Source organism: Macaca mulatta, chromosome 8, assembly GCF_049350105.2.
Source record: "Macaca mulatta isolate MMU2019108-1 chromosome 8, T2T-MMU8v2.0, whole genome shotgun sequence".
Taxonomy (NCBI): Eukaryota; Metazoa; Chordata; class Mammalia; order Primates; family Cercopithecidae; genus Macaca; species Macaca mulatta.
Window position 1 is genome coordinate 91,964,154 of NC_133413.1, and position 16,770 is coordinate 91,980,923.

The 16,770-nt window shown below is 36.5% G+C and overlaps 1 protein-coding gene across 1 annotated transcript; it reads right to left on the reverse strand.

Annotated features, from left to right (window-relative positions):
• Positions 1–11,448: 11,448 nt before the first annotated feature.
• PMP2 (peripheral myelin protein 2) lies at positions 11,449–16,034 on the reverse strand. Its single transcript, NM_001266305.1, is given in 4 exon segments — positions 11,449–12,030; positions 13,078–13,179; positions 13,391–13,563; positions 15,872–16,034. Coding segments are annotated over 4 exon segments (399 nt in total). The 5' UTR covers positions 15,945–16,034; the 3' UTR covers positions 11,449–11,979.
• Positions 16,035–16,770: the final 736 nt, after the last annotated feature.

Here is a 16,770-nt window from a genome sequence, read left to right on the forward strand (position 1 = left end):
TAGAGGAAATCACTCTAAAAGCTAAGCAGAAGTGATTTTTTTCTTAGACAGAAGGTCTCACTCTGTCACCCAGGCTGTAGTGCCGTGACATAGCCATAGCTCACTGTGACTTCAAATACCTGGGCTCAAGCGATCCTCCAACCTCAGCCTCCCAAAGTGCTGGGCTTATCGGCAGGAGCCACCATGTCCTACCAGAAGTGACTTTTTAAGAAATTGTAAATTAAATCTTTAGTTAAAAATTAGTAATATTATGGCCAGCATGAAAATAGGACTCTTGTTAATGAAATCCAAGTATTATGCTACTTGTAGGTGGTGATGTGTTAGTAAATGTTTAAAACCAGCTCCGTAAGAAACAAAGCTATGTTTAGCTGTGTTTGTCTATTTCTCTGGTTCTGTTTGTCTGTTTCTCCCATCATAGCTGATTTCAAGCTACCAATGGTTTTACAACTGACTTGCCAAGTTTCTGAAAATTTAGCTCTTAAGCCAATTTTAGCCAGCTTCATTTTACTACCACATCTGAAAGAACTCGATCAGGCATGCCAATCATTACCTGATTAATATTATATAAGTTATTTATTTTTGGGGGATAAAATGCATTTATTTAGGCCTTATTTAGATTACAGAAGATAATAATCAATTCCCGTTTTTTGAAGTTGCTTAGACTAGCAGTATTGTTGGTTTGTCTAGGATTCATTTTAACAAGTTTCTTAATTGTTTTTACCTCTGTGAAAATAATATTCTTAATAAATTTAGTCACTTGGTATGCAAATCACTTAAAACATCAACAGCTATGAAATCTTGTGATGTTCTCTTCATTTTGAGGTATAATAACATGTTCTACTTGAACATCATATATATTACTAAACAATAACAACAAGACATTTCTATAATGCTTTTTCTGTGCCAAGAACTGTTCTAAGCACTTTACATATATTAACTTATATGTTAATATATGTTTAAGTTAACTTATAAGTTATTCACTCTGTATTTAACTTATATTTAACTTATAAGTTAATTTAAACATATGTTAGACATATAAGTTAAATATGCCTAACTGATATTAAACATATAAGTTAAAATAAATATTAACTTTTTTTTTTTACAGCTCTTTGAGATATATTCTATTGTCCCGATTTTTACAGAGGAAGGAACTGGGAGTGAGAGAAGTTATGTAATTTTCCTAGTGACACACAGCTAGTAAGTAGCATATTGGAATTAGAACTAGACAGTCTGTGGGTTTTTTTTAATTAATTTTTTTATTTCAATAGGTTTTTGGGAACCAGTGGTGGTTTGGTTACATGAGTAAGTTTTTTAGTGGTGATTTCTGAGATTTTGGTGGACGTGTCACCCTAGCTGTGTACACTGTACCCAACGTGTAGTCTTTTATTCCTCCCTATACCCCACCCTTTCTGCCAAATCCCCAAAGTCCAGTGTATCATTCTTATGCCTTTGCATCCTCATAGCTTAGATCCCACATACGAATGAGAACATACAATGTTTGGTTTTCCATTCCTGAATTACTTCACTTAGAACAATAGTCTCCAGTTCCATCCAGGTTGCTGTGAATGCCATTATTTCATTCCTTTTTATGGCTGAGTAGTATTCCATGGTGCATATATATATCTCATATTTTCTCTATCCACTCATTGATTGATGGGGATTAGGGCTGGTTCCATATTTTTGCAGTTGCAAATTGTGCTGGTATAAACATGTGTGTGCAAGTAGCTTCTTCGTATAATGACTTTTTTCCCCCTCTGGGTAGATACCTAGTAGCGGAATTGCTAAATCAAATGGTAGATCTACTTTTAGTTCTTAAAGGAATCTCCACACTGTTTTTCATAGTGGTTGTACTAGTTTACATTCCCACCAACAATGTAAAAGTGTTGCCTTTTCACTGCATCCATGCCAACATCTAATATTTTTAAAAGTTTTTTGATTATGGTCATTCTTATGGAAGATCTAGGATTCAAGGGCTGCTGTTCTTGCAGGAGTGAGGTAGTATTGCACTGTGGTTTTAATTTGCATTTCCCCAATAATTAGTGATGTTGAGCATTTTTCCATATGCTTGTTGGCCATTTGTATATCTTCTTTTGAGAATTGTCTATTCATGTCCTTAGCTCACTTTTTGATGGGATTGTTTTTTACTTGCTGATTTGTTTGATTTCTTTGTAGATTCTGGACATTAGTCCTTTGTCAGATGTACAGACTGTGAAGATTTTCTTCCACTCTGTGGGTTGTCTGTTAACTCTGCTGATTGTTTCTTTTGCTGTGCAGAAGCTTTTCATTTCATCAAGTCCCATCTATTTGTCTTTGTTTTTGTTGCATTTGCTTTTGAGTTCTTGGTCATGAAGTCTTTGCCTAAGCAAATATCTGGAATGGGTTTTCCAATGTTGTCTTCTAGAGTCTTTATGGTTTCAGGTCTTAGATTTTTAAGTCTTTGATCCATGTTAAGTTGATTTTTTTGTATAAGGTGAGAGATGAGGATCCAGTTTCATTCTTTTACGTATGGCTTTCCAATTGTCTCAGCACCGTTGGTTGAATCGAATGTCCTTTCTCCACTTCATGTTTTTGTTTGCTTTGTTAAAAATCAGTTGGCTGTAGGTATTTGGTTTTATTTCTGAGTTCTCTATTCTGTTCCATTGGTCTATGTGCCTATTTTTATACCAGCACCATGTTGTTTTGGTGACTATGGCCTTATAGTTTGAAGTGGAGTAATGTGGTGTCTCCAGATTTGTTCCTTTTGCTTAGTCTTGCTTTCATGTGTGGGCTCTTTTTTGGTTCCATATGAATTTTAGGACTTTTTTTCTAGTTCTGTGAAGACTGATGGTGGTATTTGGATGGGAATTACATTGAATTTGTAGATTGCTTTTGTCAGTATTGTCATATTCACAATATTGATTATACCCATCCATGACCATGGGATGTGTTTCCATTTGTTTTTGTCATCTATGATTTCTTTCAGCAGTGTTTTATAGTTTTCTCTGTGGAGGTCTTTCACATCCTTAGTTAGGTATATTCCCAAATGTTTTATTTTGCAGCTACTGTTAGAGGGGTTGAGTTCTTGATTTGGTTCTCAACTTGGTTGCTGTTGCTGTATAGCAGGGCTACTGATTTTTTACATTAGTTTTATATCCTGAAACTTTGCTGAATTAATTTACCAGTTCTAGGAGCATTTTGGATGAGTCTTTAGGGTTTTCTAGGTATATAATCGTATCGTTGGCAAACAATGAAAGTTTGACTTCCTCTTTACCAATTTGGATGCCCTTTATTTCTTTCTCATTGCTCTAGCTAGGACTTCCAGTACTATGTTGAACAGAAGTGGCGAAAGTGGGCATCCTTGTCTTATTCCAGTTCTCAGGGGGAATGCTTTCAACTTTTCCCCATTCAGTATAATATAGACTGTGGGTTTCTCATAGATGACTTTTATTACCTTAAGGTATCCCCCATGTATGCCAATTTTGCTGAGAGTTTTATCATAAAGGAATGCTGGATTTTGTTAAATGCTTTGTCTGGGTCTGTTGAGATAATCAGGTAATTTTTGTTTTTAACTTTTTTTTATGTGAGGTATTACATTTATTGACTTACATATGTTAAACTATCCCTGCCTCCTTGGTTTGAAACCCACTTGATCATGGTAGATTAGGTTTTTGATATGCTGTTGGATTTGGTTTGGTAGTATTTTGTTAAGGATTTTTGCATCAGTGTTCATCAGGGATATTGTTCTGTAGTTTTCTTTTTTTGTTATGTCTTTCCCTGGTTTTGATACTACGGTATTACTGGCTTCATAGAATGATTTAGGAAGGATTCCCCCTGTCTCTATCTTTTGGAACAGTGTCAATAGGATTGGTACCAATTCTTCTTTGAATGTTTAATAGAATTTAGCTGTGAATCCATCTGGTCCTGGTCTTTTGTTTGTTTGTTTGTTTTGTTTTTGAGATCTGTTGCCCAAGCTGGAATGCAGTGGCACGATCTCAGCTCACTACAACCTCTGCTTCCGAGGTTCAAGCGATTCTCCTGCCTCAGACTCCCGAGTAGCTGGGACTACAGGCACCCACCACCACACCCGGCTAATTTTTTGTATTTTTAGTAGAGATGGGGTTTCACTATGTTGGCCAAGCTGGTCTTGAACTCTTGACTTCAGGTAATCCACCTGCCTCAGCCTCCTAAAGTGCTGGGATTACAGGCGTGCGCCACCGTGCCCGGCCGGTCCTGGCCTTTTTTTTTGTTGGCAATTATTTTATTACCATTTCAATCTCACTGCTTGTTATTGGTCTGTTTAGAGTTTCTAAGTCAGCCTGGTTTAATCTAGGAGGGTTGTATATTTCCAGGAATTTATCCATCTCCTCTAGGTTTTCTAGTTTATGTGCACAAAGGTTTTCATAGTAGCCTTTAATAATCTTTTGTATTTACGTGGTATCAGTTATTATCTCCTGTTTCATTTCTAATTGAGCTTATTTGGATCTTCGCTCTTCTTTTCTTGGTTAATCTCACTAATGGTCTATCAATTTTATTTATCTTTTCAAAGAATCAGCTTTTTGTTTAATTTGTCTTTTATATTTCTTGTTTCAATTTCATTTAGTTCTGATCTAATCTTCATTATTTCTTTTCTGCTCTGTTTGAGTTTGGATTGTTCTTGTTTCTTCTTCAATTCTGTGAGATGTGACCTTAAATTGTCTATTTGTACTCTTTCAGAGTTTTCGATGTAGGCATTTAATGCAATGAACTTTCCTTTTAGCACCGCTTTTACTGTATACCAGAGGTTTTGATGGGTTGTGTCACTATTATCATTCAGTTCAAAGAATTTTTAAATTCCATCTTGATTTCATTGTTGACCCAATGATCATTAAGAAGCCCGTTATTGGGGCCGGGCGCGGTGGCTCAAGCCTGTAATCCCAGCACTTTGGGAGGCCGAGACGGGCGGATCACGAGGTCAGGAGATCGAGACCATCCTGGCTAACACAATGAAACCCCGTCTCCACTAAAAATACAAAAAAATTAGCCGGGCGTGGTGGCGGCGCCTGTAGTCCCAGCTACTCGGGAGGCTGAGGCAGGAGAATGGCGGGAACCCGGGAGGCGGAGCTTGCAGTGAGCCGAGATCGCGCCACTGCGCTCCAGCCTGGGCGACAGAGTGAGACTCCGCCTCAAAAAAAAAAAAAAAAAAAGAAGCCCGTTATTTAATTTCCACGTATTTGCATGGTTTTGGGGTTTCCTTTTGGACTTGATTTCCAATTTGATTCCACTATGATCTGAGAGAGTACTTGCTATAATTTTGATTTTTTAAAATTTACTGAGACCTGTTTTGTAGTCTGTCATATGGGCTGTCTTGGAGAATGTTCATGTGCATATGAATAGAATGTATATTCTGCAGTTGTTGGGTAGAATGTTCTGTAAATATCTTTACGTCCATTTGTTGTCGGGTGTAGTTTAGGTCCATTGTTTCTTTGTTGACTTTCTGTCTTGATAAGCTGTCTAGTGCTGTCAGTGGAGTATTAAAATCCCCTACTATTATTGTGTTGCTGTCTATCTCATTACTTAGGTATAGTAGTAATTGTTTTATAAATTTGGGAGCTCCAGTGTTAGATGTATATATTTTTAGAATTGAGTTATTTCCCTGTTGGACTAGTCCTTTTATCATTTTATAATCTCCCTCTTTGTCTTTTTTAACTGCTGTTGCTTTGAAGTTTGTTTAGTTTGATATAAGAATAGCTACTCCTGCTCTCTTTTGGTGTCCATTTGCATGGAATATCTTTTAGCACCTCTTTATCTGAAGTTTATGTGAGTCCTTATATGTTAGGTGAGTCTCCTGAAGACAGCAGAAACTTGGTTGGTGAATTTCTTTTTTTTTTTTTTTTTTCTGAGATGGAGTCTTGCTCTGTCACTCAGGCTGGAATGCAGTGGCATAATCTCAGTTCACTGCAACCTCTGCCTCCTGGGTTCAAGCAATCCTCCTGTCTCAGTCTCCTGAGTAGGTGGTACCACAGGCACATGCCACCACACCCAGCCAAATTTTGTACTTTTAATAGAGATGGGGTTTTGCCATGTTCCCTATGCTAGTCTCGAACTCCTGACCTCAGGGGATCCACCCACCTAGGCCTCCCAAAGTGCTGGATTACAGGCAAGAATCACTGTGCCCGGCCAGGTTGGCAAATCTTACCCATTCTACCATTCTGTATCTTTTAAGTGGAGTATTTAGGCCTTTTATATTCAATGTTAGTACTGAGATATGAGGCACTTTTCTATTCATCATGCTATTTGTTACCTGAATACTTTGGTTTTTTTCATTGTGTTATTATTATATAGGTCTTGTGAGATCTGTGTTTTAATGAAATTCTATTTTGGTGTATTTCAAGGATTTGTTTCAAGATTGAGAGCTCCTTTTAGCAGTTCTTGTAGTGCTAGCTTGGTAGTGGTGAATTCTCTCAGCATTTGTTTGTCTGGAAATATTGTTATCTTTCCTTCATTTATGAAGCTTAGTTTTGCTGGATACAAAATTCTTGTCTGATAATTGTTTTTGTTTAAGGAGACTAAAAATAGGACCCCAATTGCTTCTAGCTTATAGGGTTTCTGCTGAGAAATCTGCTGTTAATCTGATAGGTTTTCCTTTACAAGTTACCTAATGCTTTTGCATCACAGTTCTTAAGATTCTTTTTGCCTTGACTTTATATAACCTGGTGATTATCTTTTTGTGATGAATTTCCCAGATGTTCTTTGAGCTTCTTGTATGTGGATGTCTAGATCTCTAGCAAGGCCAGGGAAGTTTTCCTCAATTATTTCCCAAAATATGTTTTCCAAAGTTTCTCTTCTTCCTTGGAAACACCAATTATTCTTAGGTTTAGTCCCAAACTTCTTGGAGTCTCTTTTCATTTTTTTAAAATTCTTTTTTCTTTGTCTTTGATGGATTAGGTTAATTCAAAAGCCTTGTCTTCACGTTCTGATCTTCTTTCTTCTGCTTGTTTGATTCTATTGCTGAGAGTTTCCAGTGCATTTTGCATTTCTCTAAGTGTGTCCTTTATTTCCAGAAGATGTGATTTTTAAAATTTATGCTATCTATTTCAAAGAAGAATTTTCCTTTCATATCCTGTATCATGTTTTTGATTTCTTTAAGTTGGACTTCACGTTTCTCTTGTGCTTCCTTGATTAGCTTAAGAATCGACCTTCTGAATTCTTTTTCTGGCAATTCAGAGATTTCATCTTGACTTGAATCCATTGCTGGTGAGCTGGTATGATCTTTCGAGAATGTTAAAGAAACATGTTTTGTCATATTACCAGAATTGTTTTTCTGGCTCCCTCTTATTTGGGTGGACTATGTCAGAGGGAAGGTCTAGGATTGAAGGAATGAGCATATTCTTTTGTCCCAGGGGGTACTCCCTTGATGTGATGTTCCCTCACTTCCCCTAGAAGTGGAGCTTCCTGAGAAGCAACCTGTAGTGATTGTTTTTGCTCTTCTGGGTCTAGCCACCCAGTGGAGCTACTGGGTTCTGGGCTGGTACTAGGGAGTGTCTGCAAAGAGTCCTGTGATGTGATCTGTCTTCAGGTCTTGCAGTTGTGAATACCAGCACCTGTTCTGGGGGAAGGTAGAAAGGAAGTAAAGTGGACTCTGTGCTTTTGTTTTTGTTTATTGTGCTGGTTTTGTGTTGGTTGGCTTCCAGCCAGGAGGTGGTGCTTTTGAAAGGGAGGATGCAAACTTGCTCTAGGAACCCCTGGTTAAGGATTCATTTCCCAGGTGGTGGGCGGGGACATAGAGCTCTTCAAAGATTATGACCTTTGTTTTGGACTACCAGGGTAGGTAGAGAAAGACCACCAGGTAGATAGTGATAGGTGTGTCTGAGCTCAGACTCTTCTTGGGTGGGACTTGCTGTGGCTGCTGTGGGGCATGGGTGTGTGATTCCCAGGCCAATGAAGTTATATTTCCAGGGAGATTATGGCTGCCTCTGCTGAGTCATACAGGTCACCAAGGAAGTGGGGGAAAGTTGTCAGTCACAGGCCTCACCCTGTTCACATGCAGCCCACAGTCCCAAAGGCCAACCTCATTCCCCCTTTAGCCTTCCAGTAGCACCAAGTGTATTTCCAGGAAACCTGTGACCAGGGCTGAGAAGTTTCCCCAGACCACGAGCCACTCCATTGAGAAAGCAAGTAGACTCACAGTTTTTTGGCATCTCAGGGAGCCTGCAGTGGTGATCCAGTTCCTTCAAAGGGTCTGTGGATTCTCTCAGCTTTCCTGGTGTGTTCCTGTGGTAGTTCTTGAAGCAAAAGTCTTAATGCTGCTCTGTCCATTGGAGCAGGGCTGCAAGCTAGTCCTGCCTCTAACTGTGTTCTTAACCATCGTGTTATATTAAAAAAGAATTAGAGAATGAAAATTATATTCTGATTCTATTTTTGAATATTACAGAACTCAAGTACTATGGTCTGAATGTTTGTGTACCTCTAAATTTATATGCTGAAATCCTAACTCCCAAGTCGATGGTATTAAGAGGCGGGACCTTTAGGGAGGTGATTAGGTAATGAGAGTAGAGCCCTCATGAATGGGACTAAGGTCCTTATAAAAGAAGCCAAAGAAATCTCATTTTCCCCTTCTACCAAGTGAGGATGCAGCCAGAACGTGCTATCTATGGACCAGGAAACCAGGCCTCACTAGACACTTAATCTACTACACCTTGATCTTAGACTTCCCAGCCTCTAGAACTGTGAGAAACAAATTTCTGTTGTTTATTAGCTATTCAGTTTATTTTTGTTTTGCTGTAGCAGCAGCCCAAATTTACTAAAACTTCAAGTTTTGTTTTATTTTTCCCCTCTTATGGTTGTTTTAAAATCTTTTTCAAATCTAACAAATATACTGTTAGCTGAAATGATTATTTTGCCTTCCTTCTTATCAGTGCAGTTTGACATTTTCTGTTATGAAAATAAAAAGCACTCATAATTTTTGCATAATAGAGAAATTATCTTTATTGAGGAATGCATTTTATAACAAGTTGTATTATCACAAATCTCTAAAAATAACAATGCAATTTTTAAACTCTTATTTTTTGAGTTGGAGCCTGGGGACAAAACAATAATAACAGCAAACAACAACAATAAACAAAAAACCACTTAACACAGACATTTCTAGGCTGAAAAAGAGATGAAGTTGCCAAGGGCAAGGTTTTTTTTTTTTTCAATTGTGTTTGGAAGTAAATTCCAACTTACAGAAAAAGTTGCAAAAATCAGACTATCTCAAAGAAAACACACATACTTTTTACTCAGATTACTCAATTGTTAAATTTTATTTCATTTGCTCTATCAATTGTTCTCTTTCTCTATTTATGTGTATCATATTATTGTTAAATTTTACCTCATTTGTTTATCAATTGTTCTCTTTATGTATGTTTGTGTATACTGTTGCACACACAAATGCACGCAAATATATGTTTCTGAATTTTGTGAGAGTACATTGCATACATTATGGCCCGTTACCTCAAAATACTTTATTGTGTATTTTCCAAGAATAGGAATATTCTTTTACTTAATCAAAGTATACTTGTTATCTGATTGACTGTCTATATTCCAATTTGCCAATTGACCTAACATTGTCCTTTGGAGCATTTATGTTACCTCTAGTATAGGATCCAGTCTAGTATCACTTACTATGTTTAGTTCTCAGGTGTTTCTAATATAATTTAATCTGAAACATTTCCACAACTTTTCTTTGTCTTCTATGATATTGACATTTTTAAAGAATTCAGTCAAAACCCCCTGTCTTTTTCTGTTGTTTTTGTTAAAGTGATGTTGTTTCCTTCCCAGTGTGTCACATTTGAAGGCACATGTTGAACATCCACAGTTTATTGGTGAGGTTAATTTTGATAACCCAGTCAAGAGGTTGTCCATTTTTTTTTTCCGTTGCATAGTTACTGTTCTTTCCCCAGAAACTAACAAGCAATCTGTGAGGAGATACTTTAAGCCCAGAATAATATCCTGCTCCTAATCAAAATTTCCCCCTAGCTTTAGCATTGATTGATAATTCTTGCCTGAGCCATATTTACTGTGATGGTTGAAAAATCATGGTTTTCCAATTCCAGAACTCCTTTCATCCACATTTACCAGCTGGCCCATGACATTCTGTTGTAAAGGAGACACCTTCTCATTTGTCTGTCTGTCTATCTATCTATCTATCTATCTATCTATCTATCTATCTATCTATCTTCTATTAGTTATCTATCTATCTACCTATCTATTAATTATGTATCATTATATCAGTATGGATTCATGGATTTCTATTTTTTCCCAATGGTTTATAATTTATTATTTTTCTCAACTATTTTGCTCTCAAATTGGCTCAAGTTTGGCCAATGGGAGCCCCTTCAAGCAGGCTCTATGTTTTGGCAGTATACCTATTATTTTTTTGAACATTACTTTCTGGCACAACAAGATATTTCAGGCTCATCTTGTTTCTACCTTGCCCTTGCTTTGGAATCAGCCATTTTTCCAGGTAGCCCTGGTTCTTTTTAGTGGCAAATTATATTAGACACGAAGATCTGAGTGCTAGGTGTATTCATTTCTGCTGAGGTGTTTTTGTGTCTAAGCCCTTTTGGCAGATAGAATTAGTAAATATATGCATGTGTATACACACACACACATATATACACACATATAGATGCATGTCTAATATCACACACATATATGCATGCAGGCATGTGTATGCAATTGTAATACATATAAATGTACATATACATGGTTTAGAAATTATGAATTTATATCAATTCTATTCCATTTCCACATGGTTCTTTCTTGCCTTCCCTCATTTCATATTTGTATGTTCATTTTTCCACAGTGGACATCCTGACTCCCATCAACATCAACATCAACATCAACATGTTTTCTCATTTGCTCAATCATATAATACATCTGAAATAGTTTTATTATTACTTGGGCACAATGAATTGTCCCCCATTCCTGCCTGTCACAAATTACTGGACCTAGTGATTATATGACTAGTTATTTATTTAAAATAAAGGAACTCCTATGTTTACAAAAACTCTTGTACAAAAATGTTTGTAGCAGCTTTATTCATAGCAGCCAAAAATTAGAAATAGCCCAATTGTCTTAATAGTAGAATGGATAAACTGTGATATATTCATACAATGAAATAGTACTTGGTAATAAAAAGAAACAAACTACAGCTGCATGCAACAATATGGATGTATCTCAACTACATTATGGTGAATTTTAAAAAGGCAAACAAAAAAGAATCAATGATGTGTAATTCCCTTTATATGAACGGACAAAATGAATCTATGTGATAGAAACCAAACCACTACTTGCTTTTGGTAGGGATGGAACAGAAAAGGACACTGATTGGGAAGGGGCAGAAAAAAATGTACTAGGATTAAGAAAATGTTTTGTATCTTGATTGGGATGTGAGTTATATGGGTGCATGCATTTGTCACAGTGGACTGAACTCTATATTTAATATCTGTGCATTTAACTGTCTATAAATTATCCATTAATTTTAAAATGTTGGCTGGAGTAGAGGCTACCCCTTTTAGCTGAGACTACAATTCTTTACATTAAAATAGCTCATTCTCCTAGCTTGCCTCATTTCTGATGCTCCTTCCCCATAACTCCCCAGCCCCTGTCAGCATTTGAGTTTGCTACTATGATCAATACCTTGATTTCCTTTTACTAACAAATTATACCCTTTTTATTATAATTTCAAGTATACAAAGTTCAACATAGGTTAGAATTTTGTAGTTAGTTAAATGACATCATCAACTGATCGTGTCTGGCCAATATATATGCTTTAATGTAGTAATAACATGCATGCACATTAAAACTGTTTAAATAACACTGACTTCTAGATTAGTTCTCAGTTTAGGCCTTTGCCTATCTGATATATTAAGACAAAAGCAAAAACAAACATTTGCAGTGTATTCAGGTTTTGTCAATGGAAGCAATTGATTTCCATCATTAAATGATCGAAAGCCACTTCAATGAGGAAACGATTTTTCAGACCTTCTCATAGATTCTGGTGCACACCACGCCCTTCATTTTACATTCCTTAAAAAAGAGAGAGGTTAATTGAGTATCTCAAGTTCAAACCAGAGAACAGAAAATGTGTAATAAAAATAGAAATTCAAAATAAATTCATAAGATTAGTTTAGAAAGGAATAAAATATCAGTTTGTCAGTCTCCAGTAATTCAGAATTATGACCATTGAAATAGAAGAAACAATTTAGAAGTTGATCTATGGCACTGTAAAGGAATTTTTTTAAGTGGCAAGTTTTTATGTATAATTCACTTGCATTTAAATCTAATAATACAGTGATTTTAAAAAATATCTACATATTTGTGTTACCTGGGGAACATTTAAATATAGTGATGGCTCCTCCTCCCCCAAGAGATGTACATTCAGTTATCTGTTTGGGGGCCTCCATATTGGTATTTACTCCCCATGTAAATCTGTTGTGCAGCAAGGGGTAAGAACCACTGTACTAAAGAAAGAAACATCCGGAAGAGTACATGAATCTGTTTACATTCAATGTATGTGTTAATTAGTGAACATAAAGCCTTAACCCTTAAAAAAATGGTCAAAGGTCATCACATAAAACCTTTGTCATTATTTTCATCTGCCAACTAGAAGTCTCCAATGAGCTCAGCTTGCTTTATTGACATGATTGATTCTAAGTTAGTATTGGCTCTTGAATGAAAAATGGTGGGATATCTGCAAATAGTCTACAAATGACTTTACAAATAGTCTACAAAATACACCTTGCAGAGTGTATTTTGCTTTTAAAATTTAGACTTGCCTTCTTCTTTGTGAGTCCAAACTGGTAAGATTTACCTACACTTTCTCTAACCTTACTACCATTTTTAGGTATTTTTATTTGTAAAATAACAAATGGCCTATTTTATTTCTAAAATCTTGGGTCAGTACTTGAAGATGAGTCTGTAATAGTTTAAATATCACTTAAGCATCAACTATTACTTTATTCGTAGTCATTTTTATCCATTCATATTCCAAAGAACAAATAATGTTTTGAAAATAATATAATCAAATTATTTATATAGCATTATTTCTCTATTTAGAAGTAAAAATACTCTTACCACTACCATTTTCCCATTCACCAGCTTTCTCTTTATGGTTGTCTCTTTGCCATCCCATCTCTGCACTTGATTCAGTGATCCTCTCTGCAGGGTTACGATGCTCTGCAAAGACAAGGTCATGCAATTGACTTGCCTGAAATTTGTTGATCAAAGAAGCAGTTCTTTCAGTACTGAACCATTTTCATAATAGATGTCTTAGGAGATACACTGCTTTTCAACAGAATGGAGTTTATCCTTTTAAGCACTGGCAGGAATATTCCTCTCTCTCAAGCAGCCCACTGGGCCAAGTTTGAAGAGAAACATTAAAGATTACCTTGGCCTTTCTATTGTCAGCTGTGGTTTCTTCAAATTCCTGGCCTAGCTTGAAGGAGATCTCTGTATTTTTAAAGGTGCTTTCAGTTCGTATAGTTATAATATCTCCTTTCTTGCTGATGATCACAGTGGGTTTGGCCAAATTTCCCAGTTTTCTGGTGGCTAACCCCACACCTGAAAATTAAGATAGTGTTAGAATTATGGTGACCAAGAGAGCATAGCCAAACAGGCTGTGGTGGCCACATCCTTTGCTCAGTGGTGCCCCAGGTGTGTCGATGGCAGGTAATATCACTTACTACTAAGTGTCTCCTCCCATGTTTCACTCCCAATGGAAATACATGCCCAGGACTCACACGTTTTAGGTTTTGTTGTTCCAAAAGTAATGTCTGCAGATTTTCTTTTCTTTTCTTTTTCTTTTTTTTTTAAGATGGAGTCTCACTCTGTGGCCCAGGTTGGAGTGCAGTGGTGCATCTCGGCTCACTGCAAGCTCCGCCTCCCGGGTTCACTCCATTCTCCTGCCTCAGCCTCCCGAGTAGCTGGGACTACAGGTGCCCGCCACCATGCCCTGCTAATTTTTTGTATTTTTTAGTAGAGACAGGGTTTCACCGTGTTAGCCAGGATGATCTTGATCTCCTGACCTCGTGATCTGCCTGCCTCGGCCTCCCAAAGGGCTGGGATTACAGGCGTGAGCCACCGCACCTGGCCAATGTCTGCAGATTTTCAAGAGTTAAAGTTTCCAGCTGAAATAGCTAGTGCAAGTCATCTATTTTTATCACATCCAATCCTATTCCCCATTGAAAATTACTAATTATAGATTTGCATAAATCACTTTAGAGATTTTAGTTTGCATGTACAAATACTATAGATATATTTTTTAAATGAGACTATAGCATATACATATTGTTCCATGATATTTTCCCTCAATACCATATTATGGATATGGAGAAGTATTCCCCTCATATTTTTGATAGAATCTCACTTCTGAAATTTTGTGACTTCTCTATCTAGCTGGTAGGAAAACAACTATCCATCTACCTTTGAGATCTATACTATTATAAATGATCATAGAGAGATAAAATTTTTTTTAAAAAACTCTTCTACATTTCAAAAATGAAACACAATTAGACTCTTAAGTTTACTACCATTATTACCAAGACTATAAAATAGATGGAAAAAGGAAAACGTCAAATAGAAAAATATGAAAGAAAAACTAGTTTTCCAGGAAGTCTCAATGCTTGGATATACTTTTTCTGGTTAAAACGATCTCAAATTTTTATATACTGAATAAGAAGTTAAGAGTTGTAGCCAATAAACTATAAACTATATTCTTTCTTCAAATTCTGATTAATCTTTTGTTATTTTATACAGTTTAGGACAATGTTTTTCAAGTTAAATCGTAATCTCTGGGACCGAGCCTGAGAATTTATATTTACCAAATCCCAAGGTGTTATTTTGCACACTAAACTGGAAAACAATGAAATTAGAGAATCTTTCACGGACACTTTCTTTTATTTGGCTTCTTCCTCAGCTGTAAAGTGAAGTCTTTAAATCTAACCGGTCTCACAGTATGAATTCATCCTAGTGTTCCAGGCAACAATGACATGACTTTGCTCATTTTATCTAAAATAGAACATTTTATACAAGCTTTCTGAACAGTTAAGTAAAGCTGTAGGCACTTTGACAAGCACAGCAACCTCAGGTCACTGGCATCACTCTTTGTTATATTCATATAGTTCTGAAAATTCCCAAAGACTCTTCATATCTATTGTGTTTATATCGATGGGACATACTCTAGAAATAGTATAAAATAAAGTTGTTGTAACTAATGACTCGGTTTTCCATCTCCATTCACTGCTCCAACTCCAGAAACGTCTGATGATAGTGAAATTGAGTTTGAGTTTACTGCCACAACTCCAGTTCTTTTTCTCTCAGTAACTTCCCTAGGCTATGAACATAGTATTTTAGGAAGTATTTTTGTTTTTCAAACTCTCTGTATCTACATGATTGTGTAATAAAGGACAACCTAGAGGTAGAGAGAAAAAACTGTTAGTTTAGCTAAAAATTAAAATTTTAAATTAAGGTTTTCTAGGATTTGCATTATATTCAATTCCTTATTTTATGAACACTTTAGTTGCTATGAACGTAGCTCTCAGAAAAGCCAGAAAATGGGTTGACTATGCTTTTAAGCTTTCTTTCCTCTGGATCTGCAACCAAAATTCTCTTGGTATGAAATTGCCCTTGAAATCAGTGGGAGTTTCATGCATTTAAGCAGCTCTCTCATTTAAGTTAAAGTCTATTAAAAGTTACCACAAATAAAATTCAAATAAATTGTCTGAATGACACAAAAAAGATTAATCCTAAAAGAGGAATTACTGCGGCCTGTGCAAACCCCCCAGTCTCCTGTTAAAGGTGTTAGATGAAAATGTCATGTAGCTTTCTTAAAAAGGAGCTTTTCAGCAGAACAACAAAAAGCATTTCTTACCCAGAGCTTTCATGTAATCGTCAAAGTTCTCACTCGAGACAAGTTTCCAGGTGCCCAGGAATTTGTTGCTCATCGTGATGGGTGAGAGCTCAACACAGTTCTAAGTGGGATTCAGGAGACTCAGATAAGATGCTGAGGCCTGAGAAGATTCTTTTCAAGGACGCACAAAGCATGTGACTCTTACAGAGAGCCAATGGGGAAAGGCAGTGTCGGGACTAAGCAATGAATGGCTCTTCAATGGCCAGCTGCCCGCCCAATAGGATAAAAGAAAACCCCACATAATACTCCCTTTTGTCTCCAAAAAAATTTATAAAATGAATGAGATTACTATTTGAATCTTCAAAAATTTTTTGATCGATCTTACATTTATAAGAAGGCTTAGGCCCTTCATGCTTTGGAAAAGACTGCATGAATTATGTGATCGTGAATGAATGTGTGTGTGTTTAGGCATGTCGGTCACTCTCAATCCTGAGTCTGCACAATTAAGAATTCTTATTGAAAGGGAAGAAAAAGAGGAAAATGTCTGTAAGTATTATGATAACAGTCACAAATATGTTGTGGGAGAGAAATGTAGGGGAGCAGTGTGAGGAAGTATTCATAGGTAAGAAGGCTTGGCATAGTTCACATATCCCAGGCAGGCAGAGTAGGCAGACAAAGAAGTCAGTCTATTGCAGCAGAGCACAGAAATTGTATTCATGTGATGAAACAAGAAGTAGCACTATAACATGTTCTTTGAGCACAACAAAGATTTTCAGCTAAAAATACTTAAAATCTGAACTAAGCAGGTTCCTGGATACTATAACCATTTGTGTTTAAGTCATTTAAAATGAATCTACAATTTTATAAAGAGGATTTCCTATAGAAAGAGTACTAATGTATATTCAGAACTCGCTATGGGC